The following is a 27,873-nucleotide window of genomic DNA, read 5'->3' as shown; positions in this document are numbered from 1 at the left end:
TTCATCAGTTATTCAGTTCAACAAGAACCCCCAACGTTATAAAAATTACAGCTTCAAGAATGTATCCTAGACACAAGACTTGGAGCCAACAACAAGAAGAGAAAATGAAGATAAGTAAAAAGTTCTTCTTTTGTGTATCTTATGTCTCTTGAAGTTTTCGAAACTTTTACAGGCAGAGAATTTTAATAGTGGTGTGAGGTAAGTGACCTTAATGGAGATGAAACTTGTAATGTTAATGATGTTGTTGATGAAGTAATTTTGGAAGAATATGATGGTGATGATCATGATGAGTATCAGGTATTTGTGGAGTATAAGAATAATGAAGTTTCAGAGTTATTTGTGAATGATGTTGACAATACAGATAAGGTAAGTGATGTATGTGATGATGTAAATAAGAGTCATGGTATACCAGTCCAGTCAAAGCAGTTTTTCACCAATGTCATGCAGAGTAATGATCCAAACAGTAAAGGTGCATTACCTGTAGCCTAGAGAATATGGGGTGAAAGCTGTTTGAAGTTTGTTTGGGACCAGATTCATGATAACATAGATAAATGTGCATTCTGGAATAAGTTGGCTGTTGTTAGTGAAAATTTGTATCCAAATTGGTGGAATAAAATAAACAAGATCTAAGCAGGAGGTGTAATTTTGACAGTAATATATTTTGTGTTCCTTCTGTAATAAGTGATGTTAGTTGTTCTATGGAATCTATTCATTGTGTTCAATCTTTACCCAACAACATAAGTAACCGAAATAATGCTATGATGCCAGTAAATTTGATGAGACACTGTAAAGACAGTGTGGATGTAGCATTTGATGAAATTGAAAGTGATCTTTTACATGAAGTGTGTAATAACAGAGGTGATGATTCAGGTTTTGGGTGTCCTTACATTAAGATTAAGTATGATCAGTGGTAAGGGAACTGTTCAGTTGATACAGATAGCCCAATTGGTGGTATATCTGAACGATTTACAGACAAGACTAAGTACAGTAAGAATTTTGTGGAAATGTCCGTAGTAGATGTAAAGATAAGAGGAGCTACAGGTAAGCAAAGCTAATTGGTAAAATATCAGCTACTTTTAACATTTAGTATAGAAGACAAGACCTTTAAACATGGATGCTTAGCAATCCCTAGTCTGGAAGAAAATATAATTCTCATTATGGATTGGATAGTGAACATTGAGGCTTGTTTTGGATAGTATGCTAAAGAATTGTTTATTTTGGAACCTAAAAGTAATACATGGAAACTAATTTCTGTATTTTAAACTGTGGGAAAAGTTGTAACTATTTGCAAAACATTGTGAACCGAGGTGAGTACGAGGTGTTTGATGACGATTTTGCAGAGACTAAGGATCAAGATTTTGAAAGTGTTGTAGATTCTAAAGTAAGAGAAGCTACAACTCTTAATGACCTACAAAAGGAACAATTTACAAATTTGCTTTTGGAATTTAATAAAAATGTGTTTAGTGGAAACCCAGGGAAAGTGAAAGGCTATCAGTGCATGCTTTACCTTAAAGATCATCAGCCTTTTTCTCAAGCCATATAATATACCATTTTCAAAAAGGAAAGATGTAGAGAAAAATTCATAAAATGGAAACATGGGATGTAATTGAGAGAAGTAACAGCGCTTAAAATAACCCTTTAGTTATGGTAAGTAAGAGAAATGGTGGACTGAGAACTGTTTTGGACTCTACAGACATCTTAATAAATTTCTTATTAGAGAGAATGAACATCCTGAGAACATGGACGAGCTGTTACACAAATTTGATTATGTTTAATACATGAGTAGTGTGGACTTGACCTCTGGATTTCATCAGATCCCACTTGAATACAGCATTTTTGTATGGAGGTAAGTGTTTTCAATACTGTGTGGTGCCATTTGGGCTAAATGTATCTGTAACTGAATTCATAAGAGCTCTGGATTCTGTCTTTGGGAGTGAAGTGAGTTCAAAATTAAATGTGTATATTGATGACATTCTGGTCACTGAAAAGACTTGGGTACAACATATGGATCCGTTAAGAGATATGTCTTGAAAATTAGAATCAGGAGGTATGACTTTGAAAATAAGTAAGTGTAAATTTGGCATGGAAGAAGTTAAATATTTGGGACATGTTACATCTGAGAAAGGAATTGCACCTGATAAAGAAAAACTTGATGCTATTGCTAATTTTCCTACACCTCACAACAAAAACAGCTTAAATCATTTTTTGGGTTAACTTTATTTTTATAGAAAATTTTGCAGCAACCAAGCTTTGAATGCTTCATTCTTGTGTGAACTTTTGCAAAAGAATACTATTTGGGATTGGAATTAGGAATGTCAGGATGCTTTGGATGAGACCAAAGAACAGTTGTGTCAGAGTCAGATGTTCATATCACATTTGTCTCTTCCTTTCTTTATTATGACCGACAGTAGTGATGTTTGTTTGGGTGCTCATTTATTTCTGGAGGTTGAACTTGATTGTGTTATTGAACATAGATCTCTTACATTTGCTAGTAGAGTATTGCAGAAACATGAAAAGCCATACACTGTAACTGAGAAACAACTTTTGGCTGTTCATTGGGCATTCAACTAGTTTAAAAGTTATTTACTAGGTCACAAAAGTCATCATCTATACTGATCACAAATCATTATGTTATCTTCAGGTGTGCAAGCTATACATAACATAATTAATTGTTGGGCCTGTTTTTACAGCAGTTCAATTATGAAATCAGATACATTAAGGGCACAGACACTGTAGTTGCTGATGCTTTTTCTAGGCTACCTTTAGGGAGTGAATCCTCTAACAACTTTGGAGAAAGAGACAAAGAGTTTAAAATTATGTACTGGAGAAGTGTGAAACAGGAAAAAGATGTCTTCAAATTTGCAAAGACCCCAGGTATCAAAATCATGATCAAAATTGGAAATTGGTCAAGAGCATCTTGAATAAGAAAGAAGGAAGAGAGACGGATCAATATGGTAAGGTACACAAGGATATTTTATTCAGAAGACATAAGACTGACTCAGAGGATTGGAAACTATATTGGCCAGAACTTTGTATTGATACTTTAATTATTTATACACATGAGAGTTTTGGTCATTGTGGGTCAACTAAATGCATGCAAAAGATTCAGGTAAGCATCTACTTTTATAACATAGGGAGAAGAGTCAAGAAGAATATTGACAGATGTCAAAGAGTGAAGCTAAATAACCAAACAAGTAAGAGGCCAAATGCAAAACATACTGCTTAATAGTAACCTAGATCTCATGTCTGTGGACATTTATGGACTTTGCCTAAGTCTGTGAATGGTTTTTATATGTTTTTGTGGTGGTTGATGTAATTTCGAAGTTCATAAAGCCGTTTCCTTTTAAGAAAGCTACCTGTAAGCAAATCACATATTTCATCAGGTGGGTACTCCTAAAACAGTTTTATCTGACAGTGGTTCTCAGTTTACATCACAAGCTAGGAAAGATTCTGTTGATCACACAAAAATAAGGCATATTCTAACCTCAGTGTACCATTCTTCAAGTAGCCCTGCAGAAAGATATATGAGAGAGATTGGAAGATTGTTTAGAACATATTGTAGTGAGAATCATACCAGTTGGATGGATTATGTCAGTGATTTTGGGATATTATGAACAGCTTACAACATTCTTCAACAAGTTTTTCACCATTTGAAATCATGTTTAATCACAGGCCAGCTAACCTTACTTCTGAGAATGTTGAGTTTCAACCATGTAAAATTCTGTCACCAAAAGAGAGGAAAGAGTGTGTTAGGGAAATGAAAAAACAGGATGATAGGAGGAAGCAGAGATATGATGGTAAAGGCAGATTTTCTAAGTTTGAGGTAGGAGATCTTGTGTTGGTGAAAGCCAAAGAGAAATCTAAAGTGTTGACATCTGAGAAGATGTTTTTCGCTGTTTATATTGGATCATTCAGAATTCTTGAAAAGCCACATACAAATGCATACAGATTTGTATATCCTAAATCTAAGAAGTTGTTTGGATTACACAATACCACTGAACTTGAAAGAATATAGACATGATCGATAAGTACCTATTTTTTTCCATTGTCAGGAATGTCATATGTAAAAGACGTGGTTTCTAAAGTTCTCTCTTACCTATTCATCATCATCATCATCAGTGTTCTGCCTAAAGGCAGGTTTTCACATGATAGTTCTCCAGGCTGTCCGGTCTTCTGCCATCCTCTTCAGGTCTGCATAATTTCCTCTTCCCTTTATGTCGTCTATCATCTTGTATCTCCTTCTTCCTCAGTCTTCTCCCACAAACTAATCCTTCCAAAGCATCTACTAGCAAGCACCCTTCTCAATGAATGGCCCAACCAGTTCTTTTTCCTTTCTCTTACAACCTTCAGCAGACATCTTCTCTCACCAACCCTTTCCAATACTCTTTCATTACTCACTCTTTCCATCCAGCTTATTCTCTCCATTCTCCTCCACATCCACATCTCAAATGCTTCTAACCTTTTTTCATCCTCTCATCTCAGTGTCCATGTTTCTGCCCCATATAGTGCCACACTCCAGACAAAACATTTTCCAAGCCTTTTCCTTAATCCTTTATCTAATTTGCCACATAAGAGTCTCCTCTTTCTGTTGAATGCCTCCTTTGCTATGGCAATTCGAGTTTTCACCTCCTGGTGACATCTCAAGTCTTCAGTTATTGTGCTTCCGAGATATTTAAATTCACTTACTTGGCTAATGGTAGATTGTCCTATTTTAATATTGGACAGTCTGCGTCTTGTACTGATGACCATACTCTTTGTTTTTGCTGTGTTTATTTGCATCCCATATTCCACACAAGCTTCATTTAGATCTTTGAGCATGTTATTCACTGTCCGCTCACTTTCTGCCACTAATACCATGTCATCAGCAAATCTTATACATTCTATTCTCTTTCCACCAATAAATATTCCTCTTTTCCCATCTAAGGTTTCCGCAACAATCTCTTCAATGTATACGTTAAACAACAGTGGGGAAAGGCAACAACCTTGTCTAACACCTCGTCCAATGCTGCTTCCTTCTGACATTTCATTTCCAATCCTTATCCTTACTTTCTGGTGTAAATATAGATTCTGTATCAGTCGTCTCTCTTTCCAATCTACTCCTTTCCTCTTCAAGATATCCATCAGCTTGTTCCACTAAACTCTGTCAAAAGCCTTTTCTAAATCTATAAAAACAGCAAAGATTTCTCTACCCTTTTCCATATATCTTTCCCCTATAGTTCTTAGCAGGCCAATAGCATCTCTTGTTCCTTTTCCTCTTCTAAATCTGAACTGCTCCTCTGCAATCCCTCTATCCAGCTTGCCATATAACCTTCTATTCAACACTCTCAGCAAGACTTTCACTGCATGAGAGATTAGACTGATGGTCTGGTGCTCTTCACATTTTTTAGTGTTTCTCTTTTTCTCTAAACTGTTGCAACGAAGTCCTCAGGCCATTCCCCTTTGTCATATATCTTATTACAGAGGTAGACTATTTCTTTTCTTGCCTTGTTTCCCAGACTCTTCAACAGTTCTGCAGGCAAATCATCTATTCCACATGCCTTCCTATTCTTCATCTCCTTCAGCGCCTTTTCTACTTCTGCTTCCAAGATGGTAAATCCCTTTCCATCTTCCGGCACATATTGCTCCTCTTCAACCTTAATTTTGCTTTGCATTTCATCCCCCTTATACAGACATTCAATATATTCTTGCCATCTGTTCAAAACCTCCTGTGATTCTTCTGCTAGAGTACCACCCGATCTTTTTATTTCCATGTTATTCCTCTTTCTTTTACATTCAAAAACTATCTCACTAGCCAGTCTATACATCATTTCATACTTTCCCTTTCTCTCCATTTTCTCTATTTTGTCGCATTTCTATTTCATCCATTTTTCTCTTGCTTCCTCAGTTTCTCTTCTTGATTCATTATTCAGTTTCCTGTACCTCTTTTTGCCTTCTTCAGTTTCTACACTTTTCCACTTTCTGCACTCTTCCATCTTTTTCAATATGTTTTCTGTTACCCATTCTTTCCTGGTGCTTTCGGATACTTTAATTCCTAGTACTTCTTTGGCAGAGTTCATGAGTCCTTCCCTCGTTTTTATCCACTTGTCATTAACACTTTCATCAACACTACCTCTTTGCCATTTTCCCATAAATCTGTTCTCCAAATCTGATGCCTTTCCTACCTCTTTGAGTCTTTCTATGTTTAGTCTTTCCTTTGCTTTACCTCTCCAGACTTTTTTCAACTTCACTTGTATTTCTCCCATCACTAGGTTGTGGTCTGAATTTATATCCGCTTCTGGATAAGCTTTAGCATTCTTCAAACACTTCCTAAACCTTTTTTGTATCAGGATGTAGTCCAGCTGATATCTTTCCCTATTCAAATTTGATATCCATGTGTAACATCTCCTTTTGTGGTGTTCAAATAATGTGTTACCCACTGCTAATTAATTTTCTTTACAGAAACTAATTAGTCGTTCACCTCTCTCATTTCTTATTCCTAATCCAAATTTTCCTACTGTATCTTCATCTCTTCCTTCATCCACCACTGCATTCCAGTCCCCCATGATGATAATGCAGGCATTTCGATTTTCTTTCTTGATGAGTTCTTGTATTTTCTCATAATATTCTTCCACTTCCTCATCTCTGTGCTGGCTGGTTGGCATATATACCTGTATTAGTACCAAATCTTTTGAACTACCCTTCAGTTGTATCATCATCAGTCTTACATCAATATATTGTACCTTCATACCTTATTTTGTTCTCCAACTGATGCCTTTCCTACCTCTTTGAGTCTTTCTATGTTTAATCTTTCCTTTGCTTTACCTCTCCAGACTTTTTGCAACTTCACTTGTATTTCTTCCATCACTAGGTTGTGGTCTGAATTTATATCTGCTCCTGGATAAGCTTTAGCATTCTTCAAACACTTCCTAAACCTTTTCTGTATCAGGATGTAGTCCAGCTGATATCTTTTCCTATTCAAATTTGACATCTTATCTATTGACTGAGTTTAAATCTATTTGCAGTTTTATATGACTATATAATTGTGTGTGTGTGAGGGGGGGGGGGGGGGGTGTTTTTTTTCCCAGGAATGTAGCATGTAAGATAATGTGATTTCTAAATATCTGTCTTAGCTACTGACCGAGTTTAAACCTATGATACACTATATAATTGTGATTTGTAATAGATGTGTGCTTTAGAATTTGATAGGTATATGCCATGAGACTAAATGAGTAGATCCTTTTAGAATTTTGAAATGGGACAGTGTTCATAAATTATACTGTAAAAATTAGGAATAGTATCTTAGTATATCTGTGTGTATCACCTAATTAGTTCATTTTTTTTCATTGAATTTAGCTCTGTTTATTAATGTTTCATATGTGAACACTTTTTAATCTCATCTGACATAAATCCTACATAATTGCTTTTGCAATATAAATAGGGAGAGCATCCATGTGATGAGAAGAAGGTATTGAACAGTTTATTTAGTACAAAAAACAATGTTTCAGGATTTGATGTGAATGCTAGAGCAGAAGTTACCTATCCATTGGAGCGTGTGATGAGAACTCTAGGGAGGAAACTGAAAGATGTGGGTAGATCTACTCCCCAACTGCTGTATGGCTGTACCCTGCTGCACCTGTCGACTTACAAGAGATCATAGGTGCTGGGTAATGTATTTTACTCAAGCATCTGCCAACTACATCAGTGTTGTGACTGAGATTTGTAAATTGTTAGCCACCTTTATGTATGTAGGTTAGTTTACATGGACGATTAGCAAATAGTGTGTAAGACATTTACTAGTATAGACAATATAACAAGATCTATACATGTCTGATTTCGTACACTGATTTTGGTCCTCAAGCTATTCGATTATGTCATCATTCAAAGCTAACTATGGCTCTGTTTACCTATATTTATCCTGAGTACTACAATATTGTATCCGATTGGAACTTGAGTTGTGGGCAGACTCATGTTTAACTCTGTTTTGGGTACCCCTGGTCATCGCGACTGCATGTGTGTACTCGAGGGGAGCATACAACTATTGATAGAGGCTAGATGCTTCTTACAATTACTCTTTACATGTGATTGAACTTATTGATATGACTGTGAACTTTATTTATTTTGTTGTGTTGAAACATTTTTTGCTGATTTGTACCTGGTGTGGTTTGGATTCATGGGTCGGTCTCCACATTTTAAGCTTAAGGCCTAATATTTTTTCATTATTTTGTCCTTTCATGAGTCAACATTTCTTTAAAGTTTCTGGTTTCTGAAACTGATTGGTTTTGTGCTACATTCCTTCTCATAAGTGACTGAGTATATTCGTCTGGTCTGTGCCTGTTGTGAGTTTTTCGAGTCAGCTCACTTGTCGTACACTTAGGCTCTGAAATTTTTCTGTTTTCTTTTGAAGATTTTGAAGGTGTCATTTTATGGATGTAAACTTGCAATCTGTAATTCTAGTAATGTACATTGTCTCTGTATTGATTTCTTTAGTTTAGTGTTGTAATGTTGTAGTTTGGACTTTGTATTATTTGTCTTGTGACAGTTCGTTCCATAGACCTGAAAATCTGAATGCCATGTCCTGATATATGTATAAATTATGACTTGTACAGTATATATTTTTCTTGTGTTTTCTGTAATATGTTTTGTATCAGATACTTCTATATTTCTTCACACAATATTTCCATATGTTGTGAGGGGGATCTCGTAAAGGAACTCTCTCCCCTAGCATTACTTTTATTCAACAGAAGTTATCGATACCAAAATTAAGTGCAACTTCTCAAACAGGTTAATTATCTCTCCTCATTTTGTATACAATGTAGTATATTTCAGGCTAGCATGTATAAAAAGAAATTAATTTTTTTTTTTTTTTGTTACAATCGATATGTACTAGCTCTGTATGTACAGTTAAAATTAGAAACATTTGAAATCATGAAATGTCTGGCACACTTAAAATTTCCTATTATTAATTGGCCAATTGGATGATATTTATTATGTTTACGCCTGGATTCATTTATAAAGTAATGATTTAAATTGGTGGAGATTCATTTATCAAGAAAATTTGTAAACTCTTTGGAATAGTGTTAGTACCGCAGAATATATTAGTAATGGGCACGCCTTTGATGTGATTGAATGAGGTTTTATTTCTCACAATAACAATGTAGTTTTTGGTTTTGAAATGGAAATTGTAAAGACAGTGTGATATAGAAAAATGTGAGAAAATAAAATTAACTATTCAGGCTATTCTTCAGAAGTTATTATGTCCGATACCAAAAAATTTCAGCTTCAAGAATCAGCCACTAGACGTGAAGAAGTGGAGCCAACTAGGAGAAAAGAAGATTAGTAAATCTTACTCCTCTCAAAGCTTATTAAAAGAGTGTATTTAGAAGTAAGTAATTATCAACAATTGAGGGAGAGGTAGATAACAACTCCAACCAGTACCTCATCTTCTACCTTCCAGACATCACAGAAATTCTGCTGTGAAACTTGCAAGACTGGAAGAAAGGGTACTGCGGGAGACGTAGCTTAGCCACAGCCTGGGGGGATGTTTCTGGAATGATACTTTCAAGCTCAGTTTTCTTGCCGATATATTGGTGCACACTCCACTACAAAACAAAAATTTCTTTATGGAAACAACCCCAGGCTATGGCCAAGCCATGTATCCACAATATTCGTTCTTCCAAGAGTGCTAGTAGCCCTGCAAGTTTCAAAGGAGAACTTCTGTAGAGTTTGGAATGTAGGAGGGGAGGTACTGGTGGAGGTAAAGCTGTGAGGACAGGTCATGAGTATTGCTTGGGTAACTCAGTCGGTAGAACACTTTCCCATGAAAAGCAAAAGTCCAGAGTTCAAGTCTTGGTCTGGCATACAGTTTTAATCTGTCAGGAAGTTTAATATCAGTGCACACTCTCCATTGCAGAATCAAAATATGATTCTGGAAACACTCCCAAGTTGTGGCTAAGCCACGTCTCCACAATATACTTTTTTCCAGGAGCACTAGTCCTGAAAGTTTTGAAGGAGACCTCTTTGAAGTTTGGCAGGTAGGAGACCAGGTGCTGGTGGAGATATAGCTGTGAGGAAGGGTTGTGAGTCATACACTTGGGTAGTTCAGTCTATAGAGCACTTGCCAATGAAAGGTCAAGCTCCAGAGTTTGAGTCTCGGTCCACCACACAGTTTTAATCTGGCAGAAACTTTCAACTGATCTCTTAGTTGCAAATAATACATTCATCACAGCAGTCAATAGAGTCTACATGTTAGTCAAATACTAAGTAATACAAGTAAGTATTAAACAATAATCACTTTCAAAAGAGAACTTATTCAGTGAATTTAGTGAGTTACTAGAATGTACAGACAATAATATATTAATTAGTACTCTTGTAGTCTACAATACTAATTTTGATATATTTATTTTAATGTTTGTTGGGAGAGTGACAGTGCCTATCGTAAAGTAGAATATGACTTTGGAAATGATTATGCATGCTATACCACAGTGTCAACAAAAATTTTCTCACATATAACACATTCTCTCAAATGAATAAAAGGTTATTTGAGATAAGTTCACAGTTAAAAGGAAAAATGGACAAGCTAGAGAGGACAATGGATAAGCTATGATTTAAACAGTTACAAGAGTGTGATGATCATTTAGACTTTAAGGAAGAAACAATACATTCTGTTATTATAATTTTGGTGCAAGATAATGCAGTAAATGAAGATCAGTGTTAGAAACAGACTTATTGGAAACAGCAGATACTTTAGATCATGTTACAATTAAGAAAATTACAGTATTTACACATGAATTGAATCTACAAAGTAGAAGCTAATGTGGTGTCTACAAAGTAGAAGCTAATGTGGTGTCCTCTCTCAGTGGAGAAACTGATTAAAATACAGAATTTACAGATAAGCCACTTTCATCTGTCAATATTATTAAGTCAATACTTTGAGTTACTGCTGACATGCTACTCTCTTCAGTCACTACTGAAGAACTTACCTTCACCTGTTAGTCCTGGGATTTCATTGCCTATTAGCACTGAGACTTCGCATCTTACTGGTAATATATCTTCTGTTATTACTAATAACATATTGTCTACAGTAATGACAGAAATTGTTGTGTTCTTCCATTACTAAGAGATTACTATTGCAAAATTACAGATTGAACCTATTAACACCATCTTATATTATTGTTTTAAAAGTCAGTTTGGCACCTCATTATACAGCTTTAGGGACAACAGAGTTTTATACACAAATCTCATACTAGTCACTACTTACACTTTGAATGTGTTACACATGAGTTATGTGCACAGTTAGATGATTTACAATTTGATACAAAGAAGTATGTACTACAGAAGAAGAAACATTAAATTCAGTATTGTACAGAAAAAAAGTGAGAACGTGTGGTGGATGTGGAATGTGATAGTATTTACAACAGTTATGTATAATATTTTATATTTATTAGTACCAGACACGTTTTCTGATTTTGTGGCCATGGACCAAGCTGGTCCACTGCCTTTTGGCTGGGAGGCTGGGAGTGGAGGGGAGGGGGGATAGAAGTGTACATGTGGGCAACAGTAAAACGCTGCATGTAACAGCATACAGGGATGAGGTGGAGAGGGCGTAGGGCAGCTAGAGGCAGTCGGACGGTTAGAGGGGAGGGAGGGGGGCAGCAGAAAATGGGAGAAGGAAAAAGATTGTAGATGTTTTGGTGGAATAGAGGGCTGTGTAGTGCTGGAGTGGGAAAGGGGAAAGGGGATAGGTGGGTGTAGGACAGTGACTAACAAAGTTTGAAGGAAGGAGGGTTACAGAAACATAGGATATACTGCAGGGAGAGTTCCCACCTGAGCAATTCTGGAAAGCTGCTGTTGGTAGGAAGGATCCAGATGGCACAAGCTGTGAAGCAGTCATTAAGATGAAGAATGTTGTGTTGGGCAGTGTGCTCAGCAACTGGGTGGATCCAGATGTTTCTTGCCCACATTTTGTCAATGCCAATTCATGTGGTCAGACACCTTGTTGGTTGTCATGCCCACATAGAACACTACTCAGTGGTTGCAGCTTAGCTGGTAGATAACTTGACTGGTTTCACAGGTAGCCCTGCCTCTGATAGGTTAGGTGATGCTAGTGACCAGACTGGAGCAGGTGATGGTGGGAGGACAAGTTTTACGTCTAGGTCTATTAGAGGGATATGAGGCAAGGGGTTGGGAGTGGAGCTTGTGTAGATATGGGCGATGGTGTTGTGTAGGTTCAGTGGGCAGCTAGGCCGTATGGATGGGACTTCTTGGTATGGAATGGGTGGCAGCTGTCGAAGTGGAGGTATTGCTGGTGGTTGGTAGGTTTGATATGGATAGAGATATTTATGTAGCCATCTTTGAGGTGGAGGTTAACATCAAAGAAGGTGCCTTGTTGGGTTGAGGAGGACCAGATGAAGTGAATGGGGGGAGAAGATGTTGAGGTTCTGGAGGAATGTGGATAGGGTGTCCTCTCCTCGATCCAGGTCACAAAGATATCATCAGTGAATCTTAACCAAGTGAGGGGTTTTGGATTCTGGGTGTTTAGGAAGGATTCCTGTAGATGGACCATAAATAGTTTGGCATAGGATGGTGCCATGTAGGTGCGCATTGCCATATCCTGGATTTATTTGTGAGTGGTGTGTTCAAAGGAGAAATAATTGTGGCTGTGAATATAATTGCATAATTGCTCATGGCAACTAGGAAGGAGGTCGTAGATTCAGAATTCATCAGTCACAGGGAAAGATAGTGTACAATAGCAGCAAGGCCATGGGCATTAGGGATATTACTGTAAAGGCAGGTGGTATCAATAGTGCGTACAGGGCACCATGTGGTAAAGGAACAGGAACTGTGGAGAGTCTGTGGTATCTTTTATATAGAAGTGTGGGTTATGGGTTATAGACTGAAAGTGTTGGCCTACAAGAGCAGAAGTTCTCTCAGTGGGGGCACAGTAACGAGCCACAATGGTGTGTCCTGGGGGGGGGGGGGGGGGGGGGGGGGGAGTTCAGTTTATGGCCTTTCAGAAGCATGTAGAAAGTAGGAGTACAAGGAGTGTTAGGGATGAGGAAACAGATAGTCTCCAGGCATAGGTTCTGGATGGACCTAAGGATATGAGGAGAGACTGGAGATCCTGTTGGATTTCTGAAAGAGATCACTGTGGCAGGGTTTGTAGGTAGATGAATCTAACAGCTGGTGGAGTCCTTCTGGCAGGTAATCCTTGGATTTCAAAACAACATCAATGGAGCCTTTGTCAGCAGGTAGGATCATATGGCTAGTGTCAGTTTTTAGGTTGTGGATTGCAGATGGGCCATCTAGAAGAATCCTTTCTAATCACCCAGAATTCAAAAACACCCACCTGGTTCAGATTCATTGATGATATCTTCATAATCTTGATCGAGGGTAAGGACACCCTTTGCACATTCTTCCAGAAGCTCAACACCTTCCCTCCATTTGCTTAATTTGGTCTTCCTAACCCAACAAGCCACCTTCCTTGATGTTGACCTCCACATCAAAGAAGGCTACATCAGTGCTTCCATCCATATCAAACACCAGCAATGCCTCCACTTCAACAGCTGCTACCCATTCCATGCCAAGAAGTCCCTTCCATACAGCCTAGCTATCTGTGGCTGTTGTATATATAGTGATGAGCAGTCCCTCTCGAAATATACCAAGACTCTCTCTGAGGCCTTCACAGACTGTAACTACCCTCCAAAACTTGTACAGAAACAAGTCTTCCATGTCTTATCTCTCAAATCACCCTCCACCTCCCAAAGTTCCATCACCCGGCCACAGAGAAGCAGTCCCCTGGCGATTCAGTACCACCCAGGACTGGAAACTGAAACACATTCTTCGCCAGGGTTTCGAATACCCTCGTTGTGTGCTGAAGTGAGGAATGTTCTATCCACTATCCTTCCCACCCCTTCCACATTGGTATTCCACCACCACCAAACCTACACAGTATCCTCATCCATCCCTACACAGCCGCCACTCCCAACCCCTAGCCTCATACCTCATATGCATGTAACAGATCTAGATGAAAGACCTGTCCCATACATCCTCCCAACACCACCTACTCCAGTCCTGCCACAAGCATCACCTACCCCATCAGAGGCAGGGCTAACTATGAAACCAATCATGTTATTTGCAAGCTAAAATGCAACCAGATAAATTGTGGCCAAGAATCAGCTGCACCACCCAGTTGCTGGGTACGCTCCCCAACACAATGTTCTTCATTTTAATGACTCCTTCACAGCTTGTGCCATCTGGATCCTTCCTACCACCACCAGCTTTTCTGAACTGTGAGCAGATGGAAATTCTCCCTGCAGTATATCCTACATTCCTGTAACCCTCCTAGCCTCAACTTTCATTAGTCATTGTTCTACACCCATCTATCCACTTTCCTGTTCCCACCAGCACTACACAGCCCTCTAATCCACCAACACACTCACTTTACTTCTCTACTTTCCTGCTGCCCTCCCTCCCCCCCCCCCCTCTCCCCTGCCCTTCATCTAACCTCCTGACTGCTCCTAGCTACCCTACCCCCTATCCACCATCCACCTCGTTTCTGCATGCTCCCACAAGGAGCACTTTACTGACATTCGCCCCTACCCTGCTATCCCTCTCTCAACCCACCCCAGCCTCCTCCTTACACCCACCACCCAGATTGGTTCTCCCATCATGCACTGCTACTCATAGTCTGGCCTTGGCAGATGGGGACTGTGGTCATATGTGTGTGAGTTGCATTTGTGATGTGTGTGTGTTGTCTAATTCCAATGAAGGGCTGTTTGGCTGAAAGTTTATGTGTTTGAAAGTCTTTTTGTTGTGCCTATTTGCAATTCAGCATCTCCACCATATGATGAGTAGCAGTCTACCCTTTTCATAATATTGTCATTATTCCATGCTGATTTTCCATTGTTTAAATACTTACAAGAATATTATAGAATGTGACAATTATTATAAAAGGCTTACCATTTGACCTACGTGCTTAGTATCAAAGTTTAGGATACTGAGGTGTCTGCAGGATCCACTAACTGTTATTGGTCATTTGAACAAATAAATATTTGGTAATCTTACAATATTGTGAAAAGGAAAGTTGGCACTCACCGTATAGTGGAGATGCTGTGTCGCAGATAGGCACAGCCAAAAGACTGTCACAAATATAGCTTTTGTCCAGTAAAGCCTTCATCAAAATTAGACGACAATCACATAAACACTCACACAAACACAGCTCACACACTTGTTTGGTAATCTTAGTGTGAAGAAAGTGAATGCTAACTAGCAAAAGATGAAGTGATGAAGTGGGATTGTATATGATTATGAATGTAAACATGCAGTATTCTGAAGACTTTTCATTCCCTATCTGGGGGGAAGCATATCTTAGGATGTGTTATAATTGATTTTAAAGTGTGAAGATTCATGAAAAGTTGAATTATTAATTAATTTGTTTGTCTAGGAAACAATTTCCTTTAAGTCTTTAAGAGGTGAGTATCAGTATAGTTCATATTGCAGTAGTGTGAAGGAGTAGGACTAGTAGAGTCTTAGTGCCCCTGGTCCTCTATGCAGTGTAGAACCTTTCTTTTTTTGCTATAGGGAAGTACCACTTCATTGGCAGCTACTGTGGTCTTCGAATTTTTTTCTGCTACAGAGAAATATTGAAATACCACTTTTTGGGAGGGAGGCTACAGACAGAAAAAGTTTTCCATTGAAAAAGAGGCTAATTAATGAAGTACCAATATGGTCAACCACTGAACACATATTCAAATATATTGCCAGTGCTCTGCATCTGCATTCCAGAAACAGGCTCTTCTGTAAAGTTACAAGGTGAGAAATATGAGCAGCTCTTCTTCAACAAGCTAATCTTATCCGTTAGAATCAAAATCGATACTTTTAATTAAAAGTAATGTAAAGGAAATACTGAAAGTAGCCAACAAGTTTTTCTACTTGGCAGCAAAATAAGGGACAACATCCAAAGTTAATAGGATATAAAATGCCAATGCAACAGCAAGACCTGGATTTCAGAAAATAGAAAGTTGTTAACATCAAGTATAAATATAAGTGTTACAAAGTTTTTTCTGAAAGTATTTGTCTGGACTCTCATCTTATACAAAAGTGAAACATGAATGCTAACCAATACAGACAACAAGAGAAAGGAAATTTTTGAAATATGTTACAGAAGAAAGCTGAATATTGCATGGGTAGATCAAGTAACTAATGAAGAAGAACCACATAAAATTGGGAGGAAAAGAGTCTTATGGCACCGTCCAATCAAAAGATGGTATAAGTTGATAAGACAAATCCTGAGGCATCAAGGGATAGTTAATTTGGTCACAGAGGAAAGTGTGGAGGGCAATTCTTGTAGAGGGAGACTAAAGCTAGACTACAGTAAGTGGAAGTAGACTGCAGTAGTTACACAGCAGTGGAGGGACTTGTACAGGGTGGAACAGGATGGAGAACAGCAATAAATCTGCCTTCAGTTTGAAGACAACAACAACACCACCAGCAACAATAGTTCTCTCTCCCCCACCACAACTGAGCATCTGTGCAAAGCCAGACATTTCTGCTCTTATGTGCTTGCTATGCACAAGACATAACTTGTACCTTGACTGAAAGAAGATATGGATCCACCACAGACCACACGGTTAGTCTTGCCTTAGAGAGATGACCACCAAACTCTCCATATTATTTGTACCTAAACTGTCTGTGGTAAGCTTTGACCTTTCTCATAGTGTATTCATATTACTGAGCTTTGTTCCACCTTGTGGCTAACAAACTACTATTGGGACTTGGTTTGCTCATTGTATACAACTTTGATAAGAACTGGTACCTCAATTTTACCCATCCAATTCTTATACCTACAGAGGCATAGAAGCTGTAATAAAGTGAGTCTGTATTGCAGACCCAGAACCACCACTACTAATAATCAATAAAAAATGTATATGTTAATGGGAAGTATATGCAGTTACAGTAGAACCATTTCAGTAAAGGACAGGTACAACTGAATTCAAATGGGACAGTGAAATAATGTTGCAACAGTTTATTATACTTTGTCATAAAACAACCCACCCAGATAGCCAAGAATGTTCAAGTGTCTGCTTCCAAGAGACAGGAGGTGCACTGGCCCCAGATTGAATCTGCCTGGTCGATTAACAACAGGGGCCAGAGTGCCGGCCAGCCTGTATGTGCTTTGTAGGCAGTTTTCCACATACAGTTAGTTGAATTCCAGGCTGGTATCCACATCCCACCTCAGATATACAATACCCAAGCATTTAGAAAAACAGTCTCACACTTGAACATGAGAGTCACACTATATGCAGAGAGACAGGTTTCATTGAATTCCATCCTGGGGGGAGTGGTGGCATCAGGCCACTAACAATACCGAGACTCTTATAACAGTAATGCTAATTGTGGATGGAGCAAAATGTAAAATGAGAAAAAGTCAACCACTCACCTATTATGGATTGTGGGACAGAGTAACACATAATAAACAATGGCATTCACACTAGCTCTCAAGCACTATCTCTTTTTCCAACAATAGTTCATACATTCACACACACAACCACCCACATGCACACTCCTGTGGCCAAGGCAAGACTAATTATTGATACTGGATTGTTGAAATCAACTACCTGAGCTGATGGAGATGGGGTAGGGTAGGGAAAGATGGAAGGAGGAAGGAGGAGGCAGGTCTACGGACAGATGACTTCGTAGCTTGCACAACAAGATGAAAAAGTAAATAGAGAGGGGGAACTGAGAGAGAAAAAGGGGAAGTAGGGAGAAAAAGGAGGGAGAAAGTTGAAAATGAAGTGAGAGAAAGGGAGGGGAGAGAGATGGGAGAGGGGTTGAAAAAGGGGGGAGGAGATGGAGAGAGAGTAAGAGGGAGAATTCCCACATCGGGGGGGGGGGGGGGGGGGGGGGGGGAAGAGTGGTGGAAGAAGACAGTCCCTGATTAGGATGGAGAAGGAGTGGTACAGGCAGAAGAGAGAAGGGAAAAGGCACGATGAGGCAATGGCAACAAGTTAGCGGACGTTTAGGCTGAGGAGATTGCAAGAGCACATGATGTGATGGACAGAAAGTACACATCTGCATAGTTCAGAGAAACTTGTGCTGGAAGGGGTATTCAAATGGCCCACACAGTGAAGCAGCTGTTGAAGTCATTTATGTTGTAGTGTGCAGCCTATTCGGCAATTGGTTCATTAAGTTTGTAGTCTGTCACAGTTTGGTGGTGAACATTCACGTGAGTAGACAGTTGCCGTGCCCATATACACTGCTGTATAGTAATAAATTAAGGCCAAAGCAATGAATAAAACTTTTCCAAGGCTGTAATACGAATTCGGGTGTCATGCTCATAAGGCAGATGCGCTGGACCCTATGCAACCTGGCACTGTGGCTAACAGAGCAGCACAGTTAACCTTAGTATGTCTCCCTCTCTAACACAAACTCCAATTCACAACTAATTCAGCTTGATATTCCCTTTATTAACTCATTTCAGTACTGTAGACACTCTCCAATATTGGAATAGCACCTTAGCAATGCATGAAATGAGGATAATCCTGCCTGTACCTCAGGTTTAGATGATACATTAATCAAATTAAATCATATGTTCCACAGGAACATTAAATCTCAGCTTTATCTACAATAATGCATATAGGCCAAAGCAATGAATTAAAATTTGTACCAAGTTTGGCATTTGAACCTGGGCTCATACTAACTAGTAATAGCAGCATATCTGATGTGTAACACAGCTCCTTTCACATATGGCCCTGCCTTTTATTGGGTAGGAAATGAGTGTGGTTGTACTGTGGTACGAAGTGGTGGGTTGGTGTATGGGACAGGTCTTGCACCTGAACTGACCACAAAGGAATGACTCAAAGGGTGCAGGACTGGTAGAAGGATTGGAAGAGTGATAGAAAAAGACATTCTGTAGGTATGGAGGGTGGCAGAACACTATTTTGTGGGAAGTGGGAAGGATTTTGGGTACGATATTCTTCATCTCAGATTGTGAGGTTAGTGAAGCCATGTTGGAGTATGTGGCTAAGCTTTTCGAGGCCTAAATGATACCAGGTGATCAGAGGAGTGCTTGTCGGTGGTTGGTTAACAGCTTTAATGTGGTGTCAGTGGAGCAGATGGCCTGTTTATGGAAGAGCTAGGTAGGATATTGTCTGTCAATAAAGGCTCTGGTAAGGTTATTGGCATATTTTGACAATTCCTGTTTTGCATGGCAGATGTGGTGTCCATGAATAGCAAGGCTGTAAGGAAGAGACATTTTATATGGAGGAGTGGGTGTCAGATGTCAAAGGTACTGCTGACGAATGGTAAACTTGATATGGATTGATGTATTTATGAAGCAATCTGAGAAGTGGAGATCAACATGTAGGAATGTCGCTTCATGAGTTCAGAAGGACTCCCTGAAGCAGACTGGGAACAGGCGGAAGAGGAACAAAGGAGTCCAGATCGTGAAACTGTCATCAGTGAATCTGAAACAGACAAGAGGTTTTATGTGTTGACTGGATAGGAAGGATTCCTCCAAATGGTCCATAAATAAGTTGTTACAGGATGATTCCATGCAAGTTCCATGTCATGCTTGTCTGTAGACTTGGCGCTCAGAAGCGAAATAATTGTGGGTCAGGATGTGGTTGGTTACGAGTATTAGGAAAGAGGTGGTGTGTTTGGTATTAGGAGGATGCTGGGAAAGGTAGTGTTCCATGGCTGCAAGATCATGGGAATGGGGGAGGTTTGTGTACAAGGATGTCACATCCATAGTGACTGACAGGGCGACTGGTCATAAAGGGACAGGACTTTGGAGAGGCGGTGAAGGAAATGAGCAGTATGAGTGCTTCTCTCTCCTCTCCCTTTCTCCATCTTCATCTTTCATCTTCACCTCTCTTTTCCACCTTTCCTTCCTCCCCTTTTTTTCTCACCTTCAGTTCGCCGAAGACTCCAGCCCCTCCTCTTCCCACATTTATTTCTGTTAAAACCCTGCACTTTTTTTGTTTTGTTGTGCAGCTGTGAAGTCATCTGTCCAGACAACTACCGCTTTCCAGCTACACTCTTCTTGCATCCCTTCTTATCCCCTCCCCACCTCCATCAGCTCAGGCAACTGCTTTCATTAATCGAGTATCAATAATTAATCTTGCCATGGCCATGAGAGGGTGCATTTAAGTGTCATGAGGTAGTGTGTCTGAACGATTGTATTATTGCTGGAAAAAGAGCTAGTGAAAGAAAGCTTGTGTATGATGTTTTCTGTTATTTGTTACATGCTCCATGCATCAATCCACTATAAGCAAGTGATTGTCTTCCTCTTATTTTACATACAACAGTTTTCCACATCCTACTAGGTGAATACCAGGCTGGTCCCCACATCCCACCTCAGTTACATGACTTGCAGACATTTGAAACACATTCACACTATTTCACGATTTACACTGGATGCAGACAGCTGGGGTACACTACTTCCATCCTGGGTGGTATGGGGTGGCAGCAGGAAGGGCATCCGGCCACTTCTTAAAATTAACCATGCCAACTCCGCACTAAACCCTGCCGACCCTGCGCACAATGCGGGATAAAGGCGGTAGCAAAAGAAAGAAAGAAAGAAAGCCTTGCGGCAATACTGGCCAAAGATGAAGAAGATGTAGTTCACAAATCACATTGTATTATTCTTCCATTACTGCAAAGACACAAAGAGAGTATCATCCACACTCTCTTGGAGCACTGGAGGGATGAGGAGATAGTGGAACATGCAACGACCATACAACTTGCCAAAAACTATCAAGCAGAAAATGTCATCCAGGGCAACAAATGTTTGAATGTTCCATTAAAAAGAAAGGTAAAATAGTTGCTCTAAAAAAAGATATTTAAAACTGACCAGTAACTGATAATCAAATAGTTCACTGCTCATTCCTGCACAGTTCAAAAAATAAAGATTGTTGCAATGACTTCTGCTGTGTTTTAGTACTGTTTGAAAGCAGATGTCAACAAAACTCTATTTGTCAAAAATTTGTGGTTTTTTTCTGATTCACATATTGAGAAGCAAGAGACAGAACTGTGTGGATGATGCATTTTGTAGGTGAGTAATACTGAAATTTATTAATGAAGGAATCAAGAGAAAAAGTTTTTTGAAATTGTCTTGGTTGATGGTCCTCATTTTTAAATGTTCACTGAAATTGGCATTCATAAATCTATATGAACTGACTGTTACTTTATACATTTAGTTTCCATTTGAGTCTTCTGCAGTCAGTACTTGTGATATCTTGATGCGAGAAAAGAGAAGAATGCCTTTTTAAAAGTCATGACTAGTGTATAATAAATTATAATTGTGACGTGAAATTTTAATTCAGTATCTTTGGAAGAAGTTTTAGCATTTTTATCTGTTAGATATTTTCAATAAAAGTATCAATGAGGGAAACATATCTCACTCACCTTTCTGATTAACTTGAATATGTTCAGTATTAACAATATTTTCCAAAGCTGCACTAAGAAAATTGACTGAACATGTCCACTGGCCATAGTCCTGTGCTGTAACAGATGTGATGTGTAGGCCACAGTCTCCTAGATCCAGTCCATTCCCAAAGTAACTGTATCTTCCTTCAATTACCCTGCAGATAGAGTATCATTACAGGTAATATGCAGGAAATAAATCTGATACTAATCAAATCAGGCGTGTGTGTGTGTGTGTGTGTGTGTGTGTGTGTGTGTTTTCTCCTGCTGCTGCTTGTTGAGTAGATTTTTTTTATCTATCCAATTGCATGATAATAATCTTAGATATTTGTTTATGTCTATACAATACAGATGGAGTAACACATAAGTCAAATGAAATTAAATCTCAAGCCTATCAGTTTAAGGAATATTGTACTCAAAAGCTCTCTGAATGTTGTGCCACAGTATTATATCAGGATACAAACAAGCTAATAGTCAGAACCATGAAATCAGCTAGAGACGATTTTAATAAAGTTTTACATGTTTAAATCACTTAGATTCAAGGAATGAGAATTTCTTTTAGCTAATGGCAAGGGGCAGTGTTGACTGTAAAGCTGCATTGCAGGTAGTAGGATATTGTAAATAGGCCCATATTTTTACAGACATAGCTGTGTTCCTTCATTGAAAAAAATCAATGTAATCAAGCAAATATTAAGCCACTAAAAAGAAAGAAACAGCAGGTATTTAACTTAACTAGGAAATAGCAGCCTATTCCAAAGTAGAAATTTTCCTTTTCATTTAGTAGTTGAGAGAAAAAATAGCAGTAAGAGTGTAATAATAGTTTATTGTTAATATAGTGTACAGGTAAAATTTCCACAAGTTGTGTGTCTTTTGTTAATGTATAGCTTAACTTAATCCAAAGCCTGAAGACTCGTCATGATGGGAACCATGGAACATGGTGAATGAATGTATTAATGAATGAATAAATGCTTAAATGCAGCAGGCAGTATAAGAATAATTTTAGCAGCGACTATCTTAGAATATTCATTCACCCAGTTCATCATATTTTGTACCTCTGATCATGGGGAAAAATCTTCAGGGACTTGGAGGGGTAAGTCAGTTAACACTTTGGAGATCAAGCCCAAGCATAGCTTGGGCTGCAACTTTGTGGTAAGAAGACCACATACAAGTGTATGTCGGGCCACAATTTTCTCAACACATAAGAGACCTAATGCTTGAAAACTAGACTCATTGCATGTGCAAACAATGTACAGAAGTCTCATGAACTGTGCCTGGACTAGTGCTGCCTTCTGTTGTCAATTTGTAGAATTATTTTGAAAGGAACATTAGCGAATGTAAAAGCTGCTGTCATGAATAGCTGAACCACTATGATTGCATTGATGTAATTTTGTGTATGTACTTGCTAGGTTTCCCAGTTTTCTGTAATACTGCTTCAAATATGTGATATCTGTTGAGTTAGTAAGACATTTTAGAAGCTCGAGAGGAAGAAATTGTTCAATAATTCTCCTCACACTTTTTTCTTGGGAGGATAATCATACTTTCTGTCATTTTTTTTTAATCTATCTAGGAAATAAGTATGTAAAATAAATCTTGGAGCTTAGTCTTTTTTTAATATGTATTTCTCTTGATGAAACATCAATTACATGTGTGCCACTAACACTTTAGTAAATGGCCAATTTCCTAACTCCATTATACTGCTAAGTGGCCAGTCTCCAAAGTGTTAAAAAATAGAATCAGGTGTTATAAACTAACTCTGTATGTCATATGGCCTATGAAAAATTACCAATCACTATAGTGCTACTTACAATTTGTGGTTACAAAGGCTAAAATGAACATTCCAGTTTGAAAAAAGCCATTGTTTCTTCAGCTATACTAAAGTTGTTTCTTCAGTTATACTAAGGAACTGCTTGCTTGATATTTACATGAGTACACAGATGTAAGGCACTTGAAAAAGAGCAAAATCTCAAAAGCTATTGAGAATGCTGTTTACGGTTGCATGATTCTGTGCTCCATACATCAGTCAGCTATAAGTGTGTGGTTCCGTTCCCCTTATTTTACATATTGCTCCATCCAGGAATTTCCATTACTGTTAAGGGACATTAAGTCATGCATAAATGTATTAAACCATTTTAACTTTTCACAAAATCAATGTTCACTTCCTGACACTGTTCATAATGTCACATTGTCTGCGTGAACCTCTCAACTTAGAAGTTCTCCACATGGGAATTAAACCTGTTGACAGCAACAGTCTTGAGTTCATTATGTTCAAATCATTGTGTACCAACCCATTTCTTTAAGAAGGAGATTGCTTGTTTTATTTCCAAATTATTTCCATTTTTTTTTTTTTTTTTTTTTTTTTTTTTTTTTTTTTTTTTTTTTTTTTTTTTTTTTTTTTGCAGTGGTCCAAAATGGTTGTCTTTTCTTTGTTCTTTGTGTTGAGGAGTAAGCACATTTGGTATCCATCTTGCATAGTTTGTAATATCCAAACTTCTCTACGAAAATAGGGTAAATAGTGGTGCATCTAACATGAGGAAATTCATCATCCAGAGCAGAAGTTGTTAATCACAAATCAGATGACAGTTTTAAGTTTGCTTGTTACCTGATTTCGTAGATTAGGATGCTGGATCTACCACTTCGCCCTTCATCATACGCATTGTACACCCACTTTTAAAGTCTTTGAAACCCCTGTCTAACATTTTCTTCACTCACCAATGTATGCACAACTTCTAATGAATTTGAGTAGCTGTCGATCACATTACAGCATGCACTTTACAATCGGTAGGAATAATAACTTTCGAAGCCATTGTTGTTTGCTTTCACCTGCAGTCAAGTGATTATTGAAGCAAAACATCACCTTCTATGACTTAATAAACAATCAATAAGTCACCCTGTATGAGCTTTAAGCTGCCAACATTTAAGTAGAAGCAAATGCTCTTTATTTTCCAAATACTACTCATTCCTACACCAATGTTTCAAAAAATTGCAACATTAATCAAACAAAATGCATGTGACTGAAATAGACTTTATAAATCTGAAGAGGTCCATGGCAATAATACACAAATTATTACATTTACAAAACAATGTTTGGGAATTCTACATGGTGTGAAGGTACACTAAGCTGCAAGCAGAACTTCTAAGTAACATAGTGTGGAGACAAAAAAGGGCTTGGTTTTGTACCTGGGGAATTTCCCTCAACCACATTTTGTATTCAAGTACACAAAGGGTTAACAGCGCTTACTGAAGGTCCATTTTAAACAAGTTGCCCATCAGTTATATCCCTTTTAGATGTGATGGATGAAATGTCAGGCACTTTTAACTTAGTATTAAGAAAACAGTCTTAATCATGTTTTTTGTTTAATTAGTGCCGACCGGTTTCAGCCCATCGCAGGGGCCATCTTCAGGGGGAACATATGGTTGACTGCTGGTGGCATCATGTCTACCACGGTGTGGTAGGAGCCTTTGCCATTTGTTCCATCTGGGATCCAAGTTCCTTGTCAGCTCATATGGTAATATAGCATGCTACTCAGAATTCTAACTTACCAGTTAATTGGATCCTCTGACAATCTCTAACCTAAAACCACTACATTTTAACATTTAGTGTGCCACTGATGAAATTCGCATGCTAATTGCATTCTGAGTTAGTTGAGATTTGTGAAATGAAAGGCACTGCAATGACACATGAGCCATAAGTCCTGCGCATAATATAAGTTCACGACAATAAACTATTTATGCAGAGCTGTACATATCTTCTTCTAATAATTTCCGGGTATGCAGCCAGATCCCATCGACATTCTGCCACCAGAATGATGGCAGAACGTCGACGGGATATGGCTGCATACCCGGAAATTATTAGAAGAAGAAATACGCCGGGAAAATTTCAGAACTGTACATATCTATTGCAATGCTCCGGCACTGAGTCAATGCAGTAGATGAAGCTACATGCTCAATTACAGACACGCAAACAAAATGGTGGTCATCCCATGCTATGTTCACTCTGTACGGTCCAGTATCTGCTTATCATTGCTTATTATCATCTTCTATTTGTTGGTTCCATGTCATTGTTATAGTAGAATGCAATGCATCAGCCAAAATGTGGTAATAAGACAAATCTATTCCTGGTAGACCAACCATTTCTATGTTTATATAAGTTCCTTTCCATGTTTCTGTTTCTTTTGATAACTTTTCAATGACTGAGCTTCTACACAAAGAATATCATTCAGTGACATAAAAGAAGATGTTGCTTGGTACACCGTCACCCTGAGATCTCAGTCACTTATTGCTGGTGTATTGTTGTACAAGACCTCTGTGTCAGGGTTCATTTGGGTGCAGGATTTGTCTGACAGCCATAACTCAGGCATGCAGTGCCTTGTATTCAGCACAGAGTTGGGTGAGTTAAATCTTACGCTGGTGTCATGTACTGATGCGAGGTGCCTCTCATCAGTATTGAGAGTAATTTTAGGGTTGTACTGTATTAGGGCAGAATCCTCAAGATTACTGTACAGATCTGCTACCAATATTTTGGTGATAATTTGCCTTTCAGGATAATAATGCAGGAGCACAGTGCAACAACCCCATGAACAGCTTCTTCCAGGAGAAAGGATTCAACCTGATAGAATGATCTGCTGTGTTTGTTGGCATGAACCCATTTGAAACTGCTAAGGCCAGTTGATATTTGAAGTTGTAGTTGCAGGAATGACATTTACACAATAGATGTCCTCTGTGGGGCCCCCATCATTGATAGAGGCAACTTTGAGCAGCATCTCAACCACCATATAGACAGCATGTGAGGAAGATCTAAGAATGTTACAATTCATGGGGTGCAGCGGTACATTACTGAATGTAATGATAATTAAATCAAGACCTTAAGCTGTCAACAGGCATTGATATACATCAACAGGGACAGTTGAAAATGTGTGCCCCGACCGGGACTCGAACCCAGGATCTCCTGCTTACATGGCAGATGCTCTATCCATTTGAGCCATCGAGAGCACGGAGGATAGTGTGACTATAGGGATTAATGCCTTGCACACTCCTCATGAGACCCACATTCCCAACTTAATGTCCACACACTACATTTGTAGTGCCCCTGCCCATTACACTCATTACTCACGGCAGACAATCTTACCAAGTCCTGTAAGAGTTCGAAAGAACAGATACCATCTTCATATTAGTGAACATTGTCCAATATCAGATTCGGAAATTGTACGTTCATTTAATGGACCAGAGCTCCACTATACATCAAAGGCTGCTACCTAGGTAGCTAGCTGGCTGTCTGTGGGATGCACACAAGTTATTTAGATAGTTACAATTTTGTAATTGTAGGATGTGACAAGACATCTGGTAAAACAATGCTAAGCACTACCTCTAAAACTACTCAGAAAATATAGTTTAGAAACCACTCATGATGGAAATGTAAGCAACATATAGACCTGACCACTTTGAAGATGGCCACAGTGAAACTGGTACCAGTGACCATGAAATGGCTGTAGCAATTGATTGCAAAAGAATAAAGGGTAAAAAGGAAAAATAATTGACAAAGTAATAGTTATAGTACCTAGCAGAACACTCAGAGAAATGCATATGGCTGTCAAAATGGAAATTTGTCAAGCCTTCAGTGATTTTCATACCAGAATCTTACAGAAATACCTCTCACAAAGCCCAAAGAAATTCCACTTGTAATTAGCACAAAAATTAATGTCCAGACACTCATGGATGACACCAGGGGCTGAAATTGAGAGTAACAAAGCTAAAACAGAAATGGTGAACTCTATTTTTAAATGTTTCTTTGCAAATGAAAATACTGAAGTACTGCCTCAGTTTAGTTTCTGCCCCAACAAAGCTGACTGTTATAAGTGTTAGTGTCCATGGTATTGTGGAACAGTTGAATATGCTAAAACAGAAAAAAATCTTCTTAGCCTGGTGGAATCCCTATTACATTTTATGCAGAATTTTCTGCTGAGTATGCCCCTGTTTTAACAAAAATATACCATAGACTCCTTGACTGATAACATGTGCATGTCATACCCATTTACAAGAAGAGTAACAACAGTGTTTCACAACGCTGCCACCCAGTATCTTTGACAACTACAGGTCACACCTATCTACAAGAAGGGTAGCAACAGTGATTCATGAAACTATCATCCAGTATCTTTGATAACCATGTGTCGTTTAATATCTGAAACAGAATGCCAGTCAGCAGGGTTTCCTAAAATATTGGCGGTGAGAAACCCAACTCACAATTTTATCACCTAATGCCCTCAAAGCCATGGATCAAGGCAGTCAGGTAAATGGAATATTTCTTTACTTCTGAAAAGCAACCATATCAACACTTATTAATGAACGTACAAACATACGAGGGTATCAAATATGACTTGTGACTAGACTGAGGCTTTCTTGGTATGGAGGATGCGAATGTATCTCGGATGAAGTGTCATCAACAGACATAGTAATTTCAGGTTTCTGAGGGTACTT

The 27,873-nt window shown here is 38.6% G+C and overlaps 1 protein-coding gene and 1 non-coding gene across 2 annotated transcripts in view; both read right to left on the bottom strand.

The window, feature by feature from the left end:
* Positions 1-27,873, bottom strand: part of LOC126176227 (uncharacterized) — a 327,159-nt gene that overhangs the window by 63,431 nt on the left and 235,855 nt on the right. The window contains exon 8 of the mRNA XM_049923372.1: positions 21,385-21,560. Within this exon, the coding sequence (XP_049779329.1) occupies positions 21,385-21,560 (176 nt within the window). The remainder of the gene's footprint in view (positions 1-21,384; positions 21,561-27,873) is intronic.
* On the bottom strand, positions 26,317-26,391 carry Trnat-ugu (transfer RNA threonine (anticodon UGU)). Its single transcript has one exon. It is a non-coding gene; the product is annotated as a tRNA-Thr (tRNA).

This window comes from Schistocerca cancellata, chromosome 3 (genome assembly GCF_023864275.1).
Source record: "Schistocerca cancellata isolate TAMUIC-IGC-003103 chromosome 3, iqSchCanc2.1, whole genome shotgun sequence".
Classification (NCBI taxonomy): Eukaryota; Metazoa; Arthropoda; class Insecta; order Orthoptera; family Acrididae; genus Schistocerca; species Schistocerca cancellata.
Note: the sequence above shows the minus strand (reverse complement) of the source record. Positions and strands in the feature narration are given on the sequence as shown.